Below are 13,505 nucleotides of genomic sequence, written 5' to 3'. Positions count from 1 at the left end.
CTTTGGATTAAGAGCAATTCAGCAGGAGTTCAGTGTAATTCAACGTACAATTAAAGAACTTATATGCACACCATGGCCATGGAGACCTATTATTCAACATGCTATAGCAGTCTTCCTGTTAATGTAAAGGGAAGGTCCAGAGGAGCACAGCAACTTTACAACATCCTTGTGTTACTTTGCTACCTCAACATTAAATTCAACAGCATTGTAAAGTGAGGGGAAAGTTTTGTGTTTATATAATTGGCTCTTACTAAATGAAGAGAATAGCCTCAGGTAATATGAGCAAAAAGCTGTTACGCACGTACAGATGATTATACAGTCCAAACAAAAGATTTAACTAAAATAACGCTGGAGAATATATCCATTTGATCCGCAGTCCAGAAATAGCCATAAATAAATCTTGAGTTTCAGTCTTTGTCAGCATCATATATTGAGTGGAAGGGGAAAATATGATACTGTCAGAATGAAATAAGATGACTTATAACTATACAAAATATTTACCAACGCCCAGGTTGACATTTTTAAATTGCTAGTTTGGCTCATACAACACCTCAAGAAATATAGTTTAGTTTACTGTCTCACAAGTGAAAAGCTGCAGCTTTGCACATATTGTGTCCGGGAAACATTTGGTATTCACACCAGAAGCATGACTCCAATTATCCTAATAGTATGTCCTCTGATAATTGGTGATTTTCCATTACTTCTGCACAAGCTTATCAGGTTATTCAAAACATTAACTCTCATTTGTGCAGTAATAGATACGGGAGGGGAGAGGGGCCAGTAAAGGTGTTCTGAATGCATCACAATTTCTAATTATCAATCCAATTACCCTGATGGATTTAGTGTGCAGCCTGATACTTTAATCCTCATTCAGCACCAAACTCACACACACACACACACACACACACGTGTGCTTCACCAACAACACTACTGACAGCCACAGATGTCATTATTCACCATGTGCACCACTTCTTTCCTTCACATCTATAGTTAGCATGCTTGGTTAGTTAGCCTTTAGCTTTTTTTTTTTTTTTTCTCCTAGCCAAAAAAAAAAAAGTGAACACAAAAGGTAACATGAGAGCCATTATGTTATGTGTTTAACTAGCAAAATTCCCATGGCTAGCAACAGTGGCAGAAGACAACACTTGAGCCATGAAGTTAGAAATGGAGGAAAGTGAGCTAAAGCGGCTGTCAGTGTCTCTTCAGCCGTTTAATGGACGTCATGTGGAGCAGAAGTTAGTTAGCTAACGTTAAAAACTCACCTTGCGTTTGGAGGACGGACCCGAATGGCAACTTTAACATTTGCCATGATGAAGATTTATTATTGTTGTTGTATTGTTATTATTATTATTACTATTATTATTCACAACTCGGCGGCTGGATGAGTCTGCTGTGAAATAATATTCCCCGTGTGAGCATGTCGGCTCTTTCTGCTTGTCAGTCCCGGCAAAGTTGAGGCTGCCGCCGGAGAAATCATCCTCCGCACCGCGCGTCTCCTCCACAAGTCCCAGCCGAAGACGGGAACTTCCTGCCCGGCTGAGGGCGGAGGAGGAGGAGGGCTGGCCCCGGTTCCTCCCACTACACTCACATTCAAACCTCTTTTTTACATGTCTGTTATTATTTAAATCCTCCTCTCTGAAGTATTTAACGGCGGATTTAACCTCATTTTGGCGAGCAGTAAGTAGTATTATTTCTATAGTATAGTATAGCATAACAAAGTAAAGTATAGGAACATAGTGAAGTATTTTATAGTAGTGTATACTATTGCAAACTATAGTGGAGTATAGTACAGTATAGTCTTGCAAAGTATAGTGGGGCATATCACAGCATATAGCCCAGTGTAATATTTCAGAGAAGAAGTATTTTATAGTATAGCATAATATAGCACAGTATTGTAAGCTATAGTGTAGTAACACAGCATAGAAAAGCAAAGTAATGTAAGGTGTAGAATAACAAAACAAGCAAGTGAAGAATAAATGAGAACAAACTGTCACGATTGCAAAACTTTCATTATAAATGGAAACTTCTTTCAAGTCAGTTAAAATTAAAAAAAAAGTTTTTGTTTTTTTTTTAGCATACTTACTCAAAATTGTGGGATAAAAGCTTAAAAGTGGTTAAAAATGTTTTAAATGAAATGGGAGACAGTTTTACTATGCATATATATTGTTTAGTCAAACAATTGGCTTAAAAACGTAACATGTTTAGTTATAATTTTGCCTTCTTATCTCATAACTTTGGCTTTCTTTGTCAAAATTACAAAGGCAAAATGAAAAAAAAAAGGTATAAACAACAAGATTAAATGTTCAGAGAAAGATCGGAAGGTCTGATTTTCATTAATCAAAAACAGGACTGAAAAGTCAAAACTTTTTTCAGTCAAGTTAAAATGCAATGTAAAAATCTATCAATCACATAAACTGTGTACTGCTGCTAAAAATTAGTTTTTTAAACACAAAACCAAGCATTTTCTGATGATTGTATGGTACCTTTGATAGTATATTTCTTCTACAAGTGATGAAATGACAACATTCAACAAATACTTAAAACAGAATACATCTTTATTATATTTTCAACATTGTGGCAACATAAAAATATTACATTTTAAAAGCAGCAGCGAATACAGCGCTCATTTAACATGAACAAAAATAATCACAAATGCCATCTTGCATCCATGAAATAAACATGCAATTCACTAGTTGTGGCGGTCGAAGGCAGTGTGTGAAAGTGCTGTTCTAGAAGACATTTATCTTCTCCTGTTGGTCTAAAAACTAACAGAAGAAATTTAATTTTCATTCCATGTGTAGAAGCTGTCAGACACAATTCTTTTTAAACCTGGTTTGTCTGGTTGAATATGTCAGAATTAAAAATAACCAGAATTTGACATACATTTTAATAAGCTGATGACACCACGTGACAGCAAAGTTACTCAGTTTACCTTCTCAGCTGCAAAAAATTTAAAAAGGTTCAACTTGGGGACTCTCCTCCTGTCTTTGCTAATACTCTGCTTTGGTCTTGATTGTTTGAAGTGCTTGATCCTAGAATCTCCCTTCAGATACAATTGTATATACGGGTTTGGTTATGTAATGCTTCCATGGATCTCAGGAAAGAGATGATGTGGTCCCTAGCTACAACCAACTGACTGGCAGGATTTTCTGGTTCTAACCATCACCCAAGCAAAAGAGCAGAGGGATTCGTGAAAGGCAGGTGAAGAACAAAAGTCTGGAGCCTGCAAAGTCTGTGCAGAGGGTTGACAGGTGGAACAGCTTTGGTACGTGGTACACAAACTGCAACTGGAAAAATGGTCAGCAACATCAAGTCACCCGAAACATCTTCCCCTTAATGACACACTGCGGTGATCAGACAAAAAAAAAAAAAAAAAAAGGTCATGGATGATTTCACAGCATTATCGTTGTCACGTAGTGCCCTCTACTGTATGATGTGAGATCTGCAGCCTGTCCATGTGACTTGATAACTCAGCCAGGGGCAAGGTGGGCTTAATACTCTGTGACTGCAGCTGAAATTTCTCTATCAGCTCCTGAAATGAGACAGAAGTTACAGAACAAAGTGAGCTGCAAAGAGTCACACGGGTCAAATCATGAGTTAGAGGAAAAACTTCTTGAAGAAAATGATAAATGCAGTGAACCCTCACCGCTGGCAAGGCCAAGCTTGTCAGCTTCTTCCAATGAGATATGACCTCTTCCTCACCCAGGGTTCCTCTATCAACCAGCTTTCTAATCAGGAACACATAGTTGTTCCACTAAAAATACAAAATAATTCTTTAAGACATATAAAATTAAAAAGGTAAAATTCAGTTACCATTAACGTGTCCGAACCTTTTATAAAGAGTGCAAAATAGCTGTGAAAAGCCTTTATTTTCAGTTACAACCAAGAGGTGCAAGTGTTTAACTCAACTGAAAATGAATGAAATGGAATTTGTACATCTGTATCTATAGTTATATATAGCATTTTAATATAAAGGTAGAAGTAGCTGTAGGGGCTTTGTTAACAGCAGTAGTTGAAATACCTCAGTGTCGCTCGCCTTCAGCACTGCAGCAACAGTGAGTGGGGTGAAGAGCAAGTGGAGGGGGGCAGCAGCACAGCAGTCTCGCTCCCACAGTTCAGCAAGCTGCTCCAGCACCAATCTGACAGGAAGCTCTGACCCTGAACTGGGACCCACAATAACCTCACCATCCCCACTGCACCCCGACAGACACAGTACTGGCAGCTCTGCAGACACTGAGCACAAGAGCAGTCAAATAATAAAGTGCATCGGCAAGAACAGGCAATTTAAATAACAAATAAGACTTCATGAAGCTGTAGTACTCAGGGGAATTAACCACTTTGCATTTGAACACGTGTCAACAGGCTCTTTTCCTAATTAACCACTTTTCATGATAAGTTTGGACTCTTACCCAGTTTACATGCCAGTAGGACAGTAGAGTTCAGAAGCATCTGCTCTGACACCACAGTTAAAAACTAAGGGAGGAAATACAAACAACAACAGTGTGAGCATTACTTGGAGGAAAAACTGTAAATCAAACACAAGTGTTTCTCTGTTGAACTAGTGTGTCTTGTGTACCTTCCTGCAGGCTAATGTGTCTCCCACTCTCTGTAGCAGTGTTTGAAGCTGAAAGCCAGTTGGCAGCTCCTCATCAGTCCTGGGGCCCACAGCGATGCTCAACAACTCCTATATTAAAACAAAACATTCAAAAAAAAAAACGTATCAAAAAATCTTAGAATTTTACCTAACTGGAAAGGACAAGAACATTTTTGCATTGTAAGAACTCATTAATTAATTTGAATGGCCCATCAGTTGTGGTAGTTACAGAGAAGTCTTAAATGAAGCACTGATGAATAAAAATCAAAACAGCAACGCCACAATATATTAATGATATGCTAAAATATCACCTTATGCAAACATACCTTTATCTCTATGAGGACGTCTGAGGGTAGTGAAGAGCTGTGTTTGCAGTGTGGAGGGCAGGAAGTCATTCTCTCACTTCCTGGTTTTTTCTTGGGAGTAGTTGACTCTTGGGTGGCCAACCTGACCACAGCCCGCTCCACATCACCCAAGTCTGGAGCCCCCGGGCTACCGAGAGTCTTTATGACCCGATCGTATCTGCTCTTCCACTCTCGTCTAATGAGTGCTGATGATGGGAAATTAGTGAGATTTTACGCAGAAGTCCTTGGGAAATGTTACTGGTTTCTTTCTTTTGTAATAAATCAGCTTAAGTGATGTTTTCATGTACAATCAGTTCATACTGTCCCTTTATACAACTGCTGCCCACCAGTCAGATTTAATAATAGTAATGTTATTCCATACCAAAGTACACTAGCACCTATAAAAACTCAACAAGAGTTCATTTTAGTCATCTGATGTGAGAGCCCTCCAACTTCAAGTTCTTTAACGGACAGCTCTTGTGTTACACTACGCATCAAGTATCCTTATATGGTTTTACTGAGAAGAGGAATGTAAGTCACTTTTACACAGGCCTTTTTTTTTTTAAGTCAACTTTGTTAAAAAATTCTGCGTTCCTTGTTATCAGTCCCAGCAAGCCAGAAGAATCACTGCCCCTGTGGTCTGATAGATAATGAGTCCAAAATAACACACACACCAAAAAAACAAAAACCAATTGTATCGAGTTGCTTCTTGCCATCAGCAGGAAATAAGGACTGAGAGAAAAAGAAGTTGGATCAGTACCTCCCTACAGAGTTTCTTCACATTAATAATTCATAATACTGATCATTTCAGAGTGCCTGTCTTCAAATTATAAGCCACATTTTTTAAAAGACATAACAAAAAAACATAGACAAGTCACATCTCAAGCAAACTTCCTACTGAAAGTCACATTGAAAGTAATGATTTTAAAAAGGCAGATTCAACTAAGGTGAGTGGGGAAAAAGAAAATGTTGGAAAATAACTGTAATCAATGTAGAGTGTATCTTTTTCTAATTATATCTGTTCAATAGGGAATAAACCTGCAAAAGTGCAGGTGTGCATAACTAGCTACCTGTAATGTTGGTGGAGAGCCAGCTGCAGGCTTTTTCTGTTGCAAGACGTTTGGTGATGTTTACAGATGTGGTCAGGACCTGCAGAGAGGTATTGAGTCAAGCACATGGAAACCAACAAACACGTTTTTAGCGTGTTAAATGTGTAAACAGTCTTTGACAGCTGTTTTTGTTTTTTTTGTTTTTTACACATGTTGAACCTACAGCAGGCGATGTCTCATCAGGGAGCAGAATTCTTATGGCTTCAGGACTCTTCTCACAGCAAAATCTACATATCATATAAAATAATGATTACCATAAAGATCACGCCATAGAAAGAAAAAAACTAAAACATTAATAACTAATGAATTGCACATCAAGACAGTTTTCAGATAGTTTGCAAAAAAAAATGCTGCTGTACCTTGTGGCTCTTGCTATGGCCTCTAATCCTGCATCACACAGCTGAGCACAGATGGAGTCATTCAGTTTTGAAGGATTTGAGTTTGGCAACTCCAGGCCATCCCTGAGCATCTTCTCTCCTCTATCCACCAACTCACTTACTAATGTAGCCCTGTTGGAAAATCCTAAAATAAACAGGAGCATACCCACCTCTGCAAACACATAAAATGTTAATGAAAGACTTCACCTTTTATGAAAATAATTTTTTTTGTTTTAGATAAGCTGGGTGGTGAAATTGCATTAGCCACCACCTAAGTGTTGGTAATTCGGGACTGTTAACAGTTTCTTGCTTCTTAGGGAGGCAACCAACCAAAGTTTGCAGGCTGATTGCCTGCTACTCTGAAAATCCTTTTCAATTCTAAAAAGTAATTTAGTGGAAGGCTGGTCAAAGTTAAAAAAAGAAAAACTGTGCAAGATACAGGTGATTTAGAAATTTATGACTTGGAAATCGATATGCTCAGGCACAACCACCCCAGAGATGTGAAACTAACTTCATATGCTTAACGCCATTGGATCCAATTCTCTCAGCGACAAACTCCACAGTGCGACGGAGTGACGGAGGCTGGTTGTGAAAGAAAGCTTGCTCGAGGTCCATCTGTCACATGAGAGTTATGGGTTTATATGCTTGCATGGAGGTTAATTGTTGATGGTATTTTTTATTTCTATTTACCCACCTGTAGTTTCTGCTGCGACCTGTTGGCAGTTGGCATATCCCTGAGCTCAGCAGAAGTGGGAGTGATCTTGCGGATAATTCCTCCACTTTTGGCTGTGCTTCCAGACACAAAGGCAGCAAGGAGCTTACGAAACTCACCTGGACCAATCAAACAAGGCAAGTGGATGTTAACCCAAGTTCCATTTGTAGTGAATAAATATAACCAAATACAAAGTAAACTCTGTGGTTGGTCTTCTATATTGTGTGGGCAATTGTTAGTGACAACACGAACAAATACACACACAAAAAATGTAAACCCTCACTCACCAAGAAATGGACAACAGGTATAGAGAAGCTGCTGATCCACAAGAGGAATGCAGTCCTGAAAATACCAAGCCAACTCTCAATACAAATGAAAAGAGCATGGGGCATTTTATCCACAAACCCTAATGAATATTTTACTTACAAGTCCTGAACCACTTGTGTTGCTGTCCTCCAGCTTGGCCACCACAGTAAACTCATTAGTAAACAAAAGGTCCTCAGGAATAACAGGGATCTACACAAGTTCAACACAATCTTTTCAATTATTTGTTACTCAAAAGTAATATTATGCAAACACAAGCTCATTGATTTTTTAATTAAAATCAATCAAATTATTCTTCTTGGTTTATGCTATATGCAAAAAAAAAAAGCCTAATCTACATGTTTCTTACCTGGAAAAGCCAACCTAATACAGACACAATCAGCAGCTTGTTCAGGTAACACATTTCTCCACATCTGCCCAACAGCATCCTCCTATTAAAAAAAAAAGATATATATTGTGTGTCAAACATTAAATACAAAGGAAGTGTCAGTTTGGTTAAGGATTGGAAATACTGTTATAAGATTTGTTTTGGATTTTGAAAAGTTTTCTGATTATTTTTTGTTACCTGTATAGGAGAAGCAGTGTACCTAAGGCAGTCCTGTAGCAGAGCAGTAGAGGACCAATAAAGTCCAGCATTGACAGGAACTCCACAAGCCAAGGGACAGTCAAGATGGTGCGTCTCCTTTTCATACTGTTACTGAGCACAGCACACACATCCAGCACTGGAACACTCTGAAAGCCCAAGAGGGGAAAAATTTTCTCTAATGCAATGGAAAACCTTGCAGAAAACTATTTAATTGGCGAGATAAAACATAGCCTACTAGAGGGTAAGAGAAAATAATCATTACTTATTTGATTGCTTAGTTTTCCCTCACCTTGCTGCGCAGAGCTATAGCAGTCTCCTGAATCTCCCTGGATGGCCTTTCAGACATGTGGTAAGGCAGAAAAGAAATGAAGCCAAGAAACTTAGCTAGGAGACGAGCGAGGAGCAGCACTGAGGTAAACCGCTGCTTCTCATCCTGAGGGGGACAAGTATATAAAAGGTTTATGTAATAAGCAACAGCAGGTCAGCGGGATTCATTTTCTAAATCTAAATCTATCAATGCAATGTAAAAACAAACAAAAACAACAACTTCAGTGACTGAGACTATTATCTTAGTAACATCTTTTGTCTGTCGCTGACATTGTACCTGCTGCTCCATGTCCCCTTCTCCTTCCTCCTCTCCCTCCCCAGTGGAGGCGGGGGGGCTCAGGATGGACACCTCGTCCAGCTGGAGGAGCTGCTGACATAGGCTGTCCTGCAAGTGCTGGTTCAGCTGGCAGCTGGTATACAATATGTACAACAAATTAGATCACAAAAATAAAAGTCGAGGAAAACATTTAATGTGGAGCAAAATTAGAAACAACTTGCCCAGAAAATTGCCTTAGTGCATAATTATTTCTTTTGTATATCCTCCCAGTATTTAAGCCCCTGACCTTTGACATGTGTGGGATAAAAGGCAATAAACCTCATAGATGTCAGTTTTACATTTTCATGATGTAGTTCAATAATTCCACTGGTGGTATATGCTTGGATGTGTTGTCTCACCAGCTGGCTGTCTGTAGGAAGTCTCTGAAGAACTCCTGGTGGCCAGGGAAGGATGGAGGAGGACAGGGACCAACGACTCCATGGGGCTGAATGAGACGCTCCTCCAGACGCTTCAGACGCCCCAAGCTGTCAGCTCCCAGCATGCCAAGTAGGTCAGTGTCAGGGGTATCTCCAGGAGAGTTGTTTACACGGGGCCCCTTACACATCTTTTTAAAAGAAGAGAACAAAAAGTGTAGAACGATGAGGAAAGAAAGATTTGGAAGAAAACTGCTGCATAGTTCTTATTTGTATTCTCATATGTTTAATAGGGTCCATATTATCTTGTCAATGGATATGAGGTGCCACAGTCTACCTGAACAAGCTGCTTCAGGAACAGACGGGCAAAATGTGAATGGTTTCCTGCAGTGGTTAGTTGGCTCATCATTCCTCTAAAAAAAGGATAAAACAATGAAATTCATGGTGCAAAAATAATTATTAGATAAATTGATTAAATGGTAATCTTTTCAAATTAAATTTAGCCAATAAGCTAATAAATATGAGTATTCATTAGACTTGCCTAATCCTGCTTCCTAAAGCAATATCAAAATTCCAGCTGGGTTCCATGTGAAAGTCCTCCCATTCTCGCAGCACCTCATAAAAAATATCTCTGAGAAAAGGAATGCAACTGATGATGCCAAGGTGTGTTTGTTTACAAAGTCTTTAAGTTTTGCAACATATCTCATCAAGGTTATTTTTGCTTGACAAACAAAGAGGCTCTGACGTACCTCTGTTTTTTGAAGGTATGGAAGGCTTTGTCACTTCCGAAGTTGGACCTATTGTCTGTAGCAGGACGGAAAGGGACTGAGTGGATGAAAGTAGAGACTGAGGGGGAAAGCTGGAGAAGAAAAGGAAGTTACATAAATATATCAAACTAACAAATGTAGAAAAGAACAGCTTTAAGTTGCCTCAGGCATTATGAACATCTGCAGTGATTTCAAAATAACATAAACCAACAGTGTTCAATATGTACAAATTATTGAGACAAATATTTAACTCTATCCAGCAAAGCTCTAAAAATTACAAGCTTTTATCATGGTACCATAAAGTACAAGTGTAGTACCTTGGCTGTGCTTCTTTCCTGGGCTTGAGTTAGACGGTCCCTGAGATCTGGAGAGAAAGACGCCACCCGCTCATTCTCTGCCAGAAGGCGCAATGTACACTTGTCCAAATGAGCTACCAAGCTTTTATATTGGAAACGAAAAGACATACAACTTAAGTCAGAGATTTGGTAGAAGAGGAAAGTCACTTTATTGGATGAAAACTGTTAGCTGGAAAATTCATGTTGGTGAATTGGACATAATTGAGATAAATTATAAGACAAAAAATTTATAAACCTACTGAAACTGATTCTCCAGAACCTTCACAGCAAAATACACACAGTTGTGTACTTGTCTTAGATAGCAACCCTCAAGAACATCTGAAAATATGAACAAGTGGTTAAATTCCACCCAAATAAATGCTGGGGGGAAAAAAAGCACAACGGTTGAACATTTTTGGATTATAGTAAAATAAATTACATACCTGAATTTATAGCACACAAACTGCCCTGTCCATCATCATCATGAGTGTGAGTGGACCGAGATGTGAGCAACTGCATTACAAAGAAAAGCTCCAGGAATATGTTTGGTACTAGGTTTTCTGCAAGAAATAAAATAAATAAACAAACAAATAATAATCGACACACTAATTTTCACCGATGGTGATTTTTGAGATTTTTGTATTCGTTGGCATTTTTAATGATTTGTAGACATAGTTTAAATAAGAAATCTTGGTGTATACATGTCTTCAAATACATTGAATGAAATTATTTTTACTGCAATTGCTTTTGATTGGGACAATCATGCCTCCTTGTGGTCTTTACCAGAAATGCAGGTACAATACAGCTCTGCCAAGAGATTAAGTTCCAAGAAGGAGCTGACTTTGGATGGTTCAGGACAAGGTGTCTGCAGTTCAGGTGTAACTTTGGATCCAGTCCTTAGCCCTGACTTGGTAGGGGTGCAAGGGTCCAGAGAAGATGGCTGAGGAGAGCTGACCTGCTGGGCTCGCTTTGTCCTAAAAATGAGAAACTCCTGATAATGAAACTGTGGTGAACAGCATGCGATGCTGTATTGGGAGCAAATACTTAAGGTGTCATTAGTAAAAATTGTAATATATATAGTATGTAATATAGCATATACATTAAAAATTAAAATAAATAAAAAATCAGTAAACAATTTCACTGGAATTTTTTTTAAGTATTAATTACACAGTCTACAACAAAGAATAAAACAAGGCCTGACCAAACTATGAATCTAAAGGGAAGCGTGCTTTTGCTTTTAGAACTGACAAGGTCAAATGTATAAACAAGAATAATTGCATCATCTTTTTTTCTATAGGTTAGAAGCTACACTTACTTCTCCTTCCTAAGCAGTTCTCTCTCTTCCTGCAGGCTCAGAGGGCTCACGGTAATTGACCCCTGAGGCACTTCTACTGCTGATGGGGAGCTGGAGGGTTTTGTGAATGGAGTGGAGGTGAAGCAAGTCTTTGGTTTGGAATGCGGCCGCTCTGCACTGACTGGTGTTGGGTTTATTCTTCTAGATGGTTTGGATGCCCTGAAGGAAAATGTAGCCATTAGAGAAATCTGAAATAAACTGTGGCATCCATGTGGAGTATTGTTTAGATGGAAGCTGTGTAAACTCACACAGGTGAAACTGGCGATGACCCCACAGGAGGGAAATCTTCCAAGTTGCTGAAGTTGAGCTGTCCCACAGATGGAGGTGAAACCTGCTCACTTATCTTATTGTATCCTCCTCCTCTACCTGACCTTCTCCCCACACTGTCCCATCGTCCATTATCATCACTGTGATGTCCTCCACGCCCTCCTCCATGTCTACCTTGTCCAGCCATTCCACCACTACTCCTCCTGCGGGCTTTCTGCGATTGGAAGTTGGGACTGTGCTGGAGGTCTGGAGGGGAAACCATGTAGTCCCCTAGGCTGACCCTCTGGCCAAGCCGGCGCTCTGAGCCCGAGGGCCTGGAGGCAGGACTCATTACTGTGGGAAAGGAGGGGCTGCTGAAGGCGCTGACCCCGCTCAGGCAGTGGGAATCTGACTGACCGACAGAACCGCATTCAGTTCCCGGCGACACAGACGTGGCTGGAGAAAAGAGCTGGACCCGGCTGGCACCCCGTGAACCAGCTCCGCCACTGACAGATCTGCAACCTCTCTTGTCACTGAAACTTTGGGTCTGTCCGGCAGGTCTGGGACGGCTGGGGGTCTTGGCTGGTGTGGCAGGGCCATGGGTCAGTGCTTGACTGCTCTGCTCTCTCAGGAAGTTTAAAAGAAAAGGAACAAACTCTTGTTTGTGGACGCTCACTCCAGGTGTACTCAGTGACAGCTTATCAAAACCCTGTCAAAAACAAGCAAAAAAGAGGGGAAATTAAATGTGAAGAAAGCAAGACATATTTAACTATTTTACCACAAATGCTCAATGCTATTTAATCCTTGAGGGACCACCGACAGAGAGTAAATAGGTCAATAAATGTTTTGCTGGAGAGCTGCACGACATTTCTGCAGAAAATAGCCAGTTGGCCTGGCTAACATGTGCTTGCTAACATCTACAAAACTGCACGGCCCTCTTCGGGTAGTAACAATAATACCAATAGAAAACCAAAAAATTTGCATGCAGTCCTTTTTAAACTTAAAATTTCTTCTCGAATGGGAGGAAGCGTCTCGCCTGAAGTCCACATCATCCAGGCTACATTAGCTCGCTAGCTCGGCGGCTAAAAGTTTTGTTTACACTCAGTCGCCGGCGATGTCATCTCGTGAAACCAGCCAAACAAAAGGCAGACGGCTGTCAGGTGCGCCACTCGGGCGGCTCCTGTGTATTTCAGACTTACGTCGAGATTTTTTAGCCAGTCTGTGACCGTATTAAGGTCCACTTTGTTCGACAGGAGACTTTCCAAAAGAGCCGCCATTCCGACTAACGCTGCGCGGCTGCAGCACTGAGATGAGGGGGCGTGGTCAGTTTCTACGCATGCGCGTGTTGCCGGTGACGTATCCCCACCCTCGTGTTTGGCTGGCGGAAAGTGATCGCTCTGAGTTTGGTCCTGAGGACAAGTGATGGGAAGTTCACATCTTTTAACCCCTACAGCATGTCTCTGTATGTCTCATTGTTTGCCTGTTGTGTTAATGATGCATGTAGGTGAATTTCCCTCAGAATAAATAAAGTATATGTATATATATATATATCATATTTGTAATATCGAAATAATATAATGTTGCACTTGTATATGTAAACGAAAAGTACAGATAGAGGTTGTTGATCTACCAGTTGAGCCTTGAGAAGAACAACACAGTAAGAAGATCGCGGGTTCGATTCCCGGCAGGGGCAGCCCTACCTAGGCCCCCCTTCCCGACGTATCTTTGCTCAACTTACCA

General features: G+C 40.2%; 2 protein-coding genes across 2 annotated transcripts in view; both read right to left on the bottom strand.

Annotated features, from left to right (window-relative positions):
* LOC115036211 (stAR-related lipid transfer protein 9-like) overlaps nucleotides 1-1,484 on the bottom strand; it is a 28,193-nt gene extending 26,709 nt beyond the window's left edge. The window contains exon 1 of the mRNA XM_029494341.1: nucleotides 1,263-1,484. Coding sequence (XP_029350201.1) covers nucleotides 1,263-1,309 — 47 coding nt within the window. The 5' untranslated portion in view covers nucleotides 1,310-1,484. The remainder of the gene's footprint in view (nucleotides 1-1,262) is intronic.
* A 1,075-nt stretch (nucleotides 1,485-2,559) lies between these two features.
* Nucleotides 2,560-13,078, bottom strand: LOC115036381 (codanin-1-like). Its single transcript, XM_029494558.1, has 28 exons — nucleotides 12,965-13,078; nucleotides 11,768-12,474; nucleotides 11,481-11,678; nucleotides 10,949-11,139; nucleotides 10,609-10,725; nucleotides 10,426-10,504; nucleotides 10,148-10,268; nucleotides 9,813-9,922; nucleotides 9,605-9,694; nucleotides 9,401-9,476; nucleotides 9,049-9,254; nucleotides 8,651-8,783; nucleotides 8,336-8,479; nucleotides 8,026-8,192; nucleotides 7,810-7,891; nucleotides 7,563-7,652; nucleotides 7,424-7,478; nucleotides 7,119-7,255; nucleotides 6,936-7,039; nucleotides 6,407-6,556; nucleotides 6,211-6,274; nucleotides 6,009-6,087; nucleotides 4,921-5,144; nucleotides 4,577-4,684; nucleotides 4,410-4,473; nucleotides 4,022-4,233; nucleotides 3,647-3,754; nucleotides 2,560-3,532 (listed from the first exon to the last, which is right to left on the bottom strand). Exons 1-28 carry the CDS (start codon nucleotides 13,040-13,042, stop codon nucleotides 3,410-3,412), a joined length of 4,017 nt encoding a protein of 1,338 aa, XP_029350418.1. The 5' UTR covers nucleotides 13,043-13,078; the 3' UTR covers nucleotides 2,560-3,409.
* Nucleotides 13,079-13,505: the final 427 nt, after the last annotated feature.

Source organism: Echeneis naucrates, chromosome 22 (assembly GCF_900963305.1).
Source record: "Echeneis naucrates chromosome 22, fEcheNa1.1, whole genome shotgun sequence".
Classification (NCBI taxonomy): domain Eukaryota; kingdom Metazoa; phylum Chordata; class Actinopteri; order Carangiformes; family Echeneidae; genus Echeneis; species Echeneis naucrates.
Note: the sequence above shows the minus strand (reverse complement) of the source record. Positions and strands in the feature narration are given on the sequence as shown.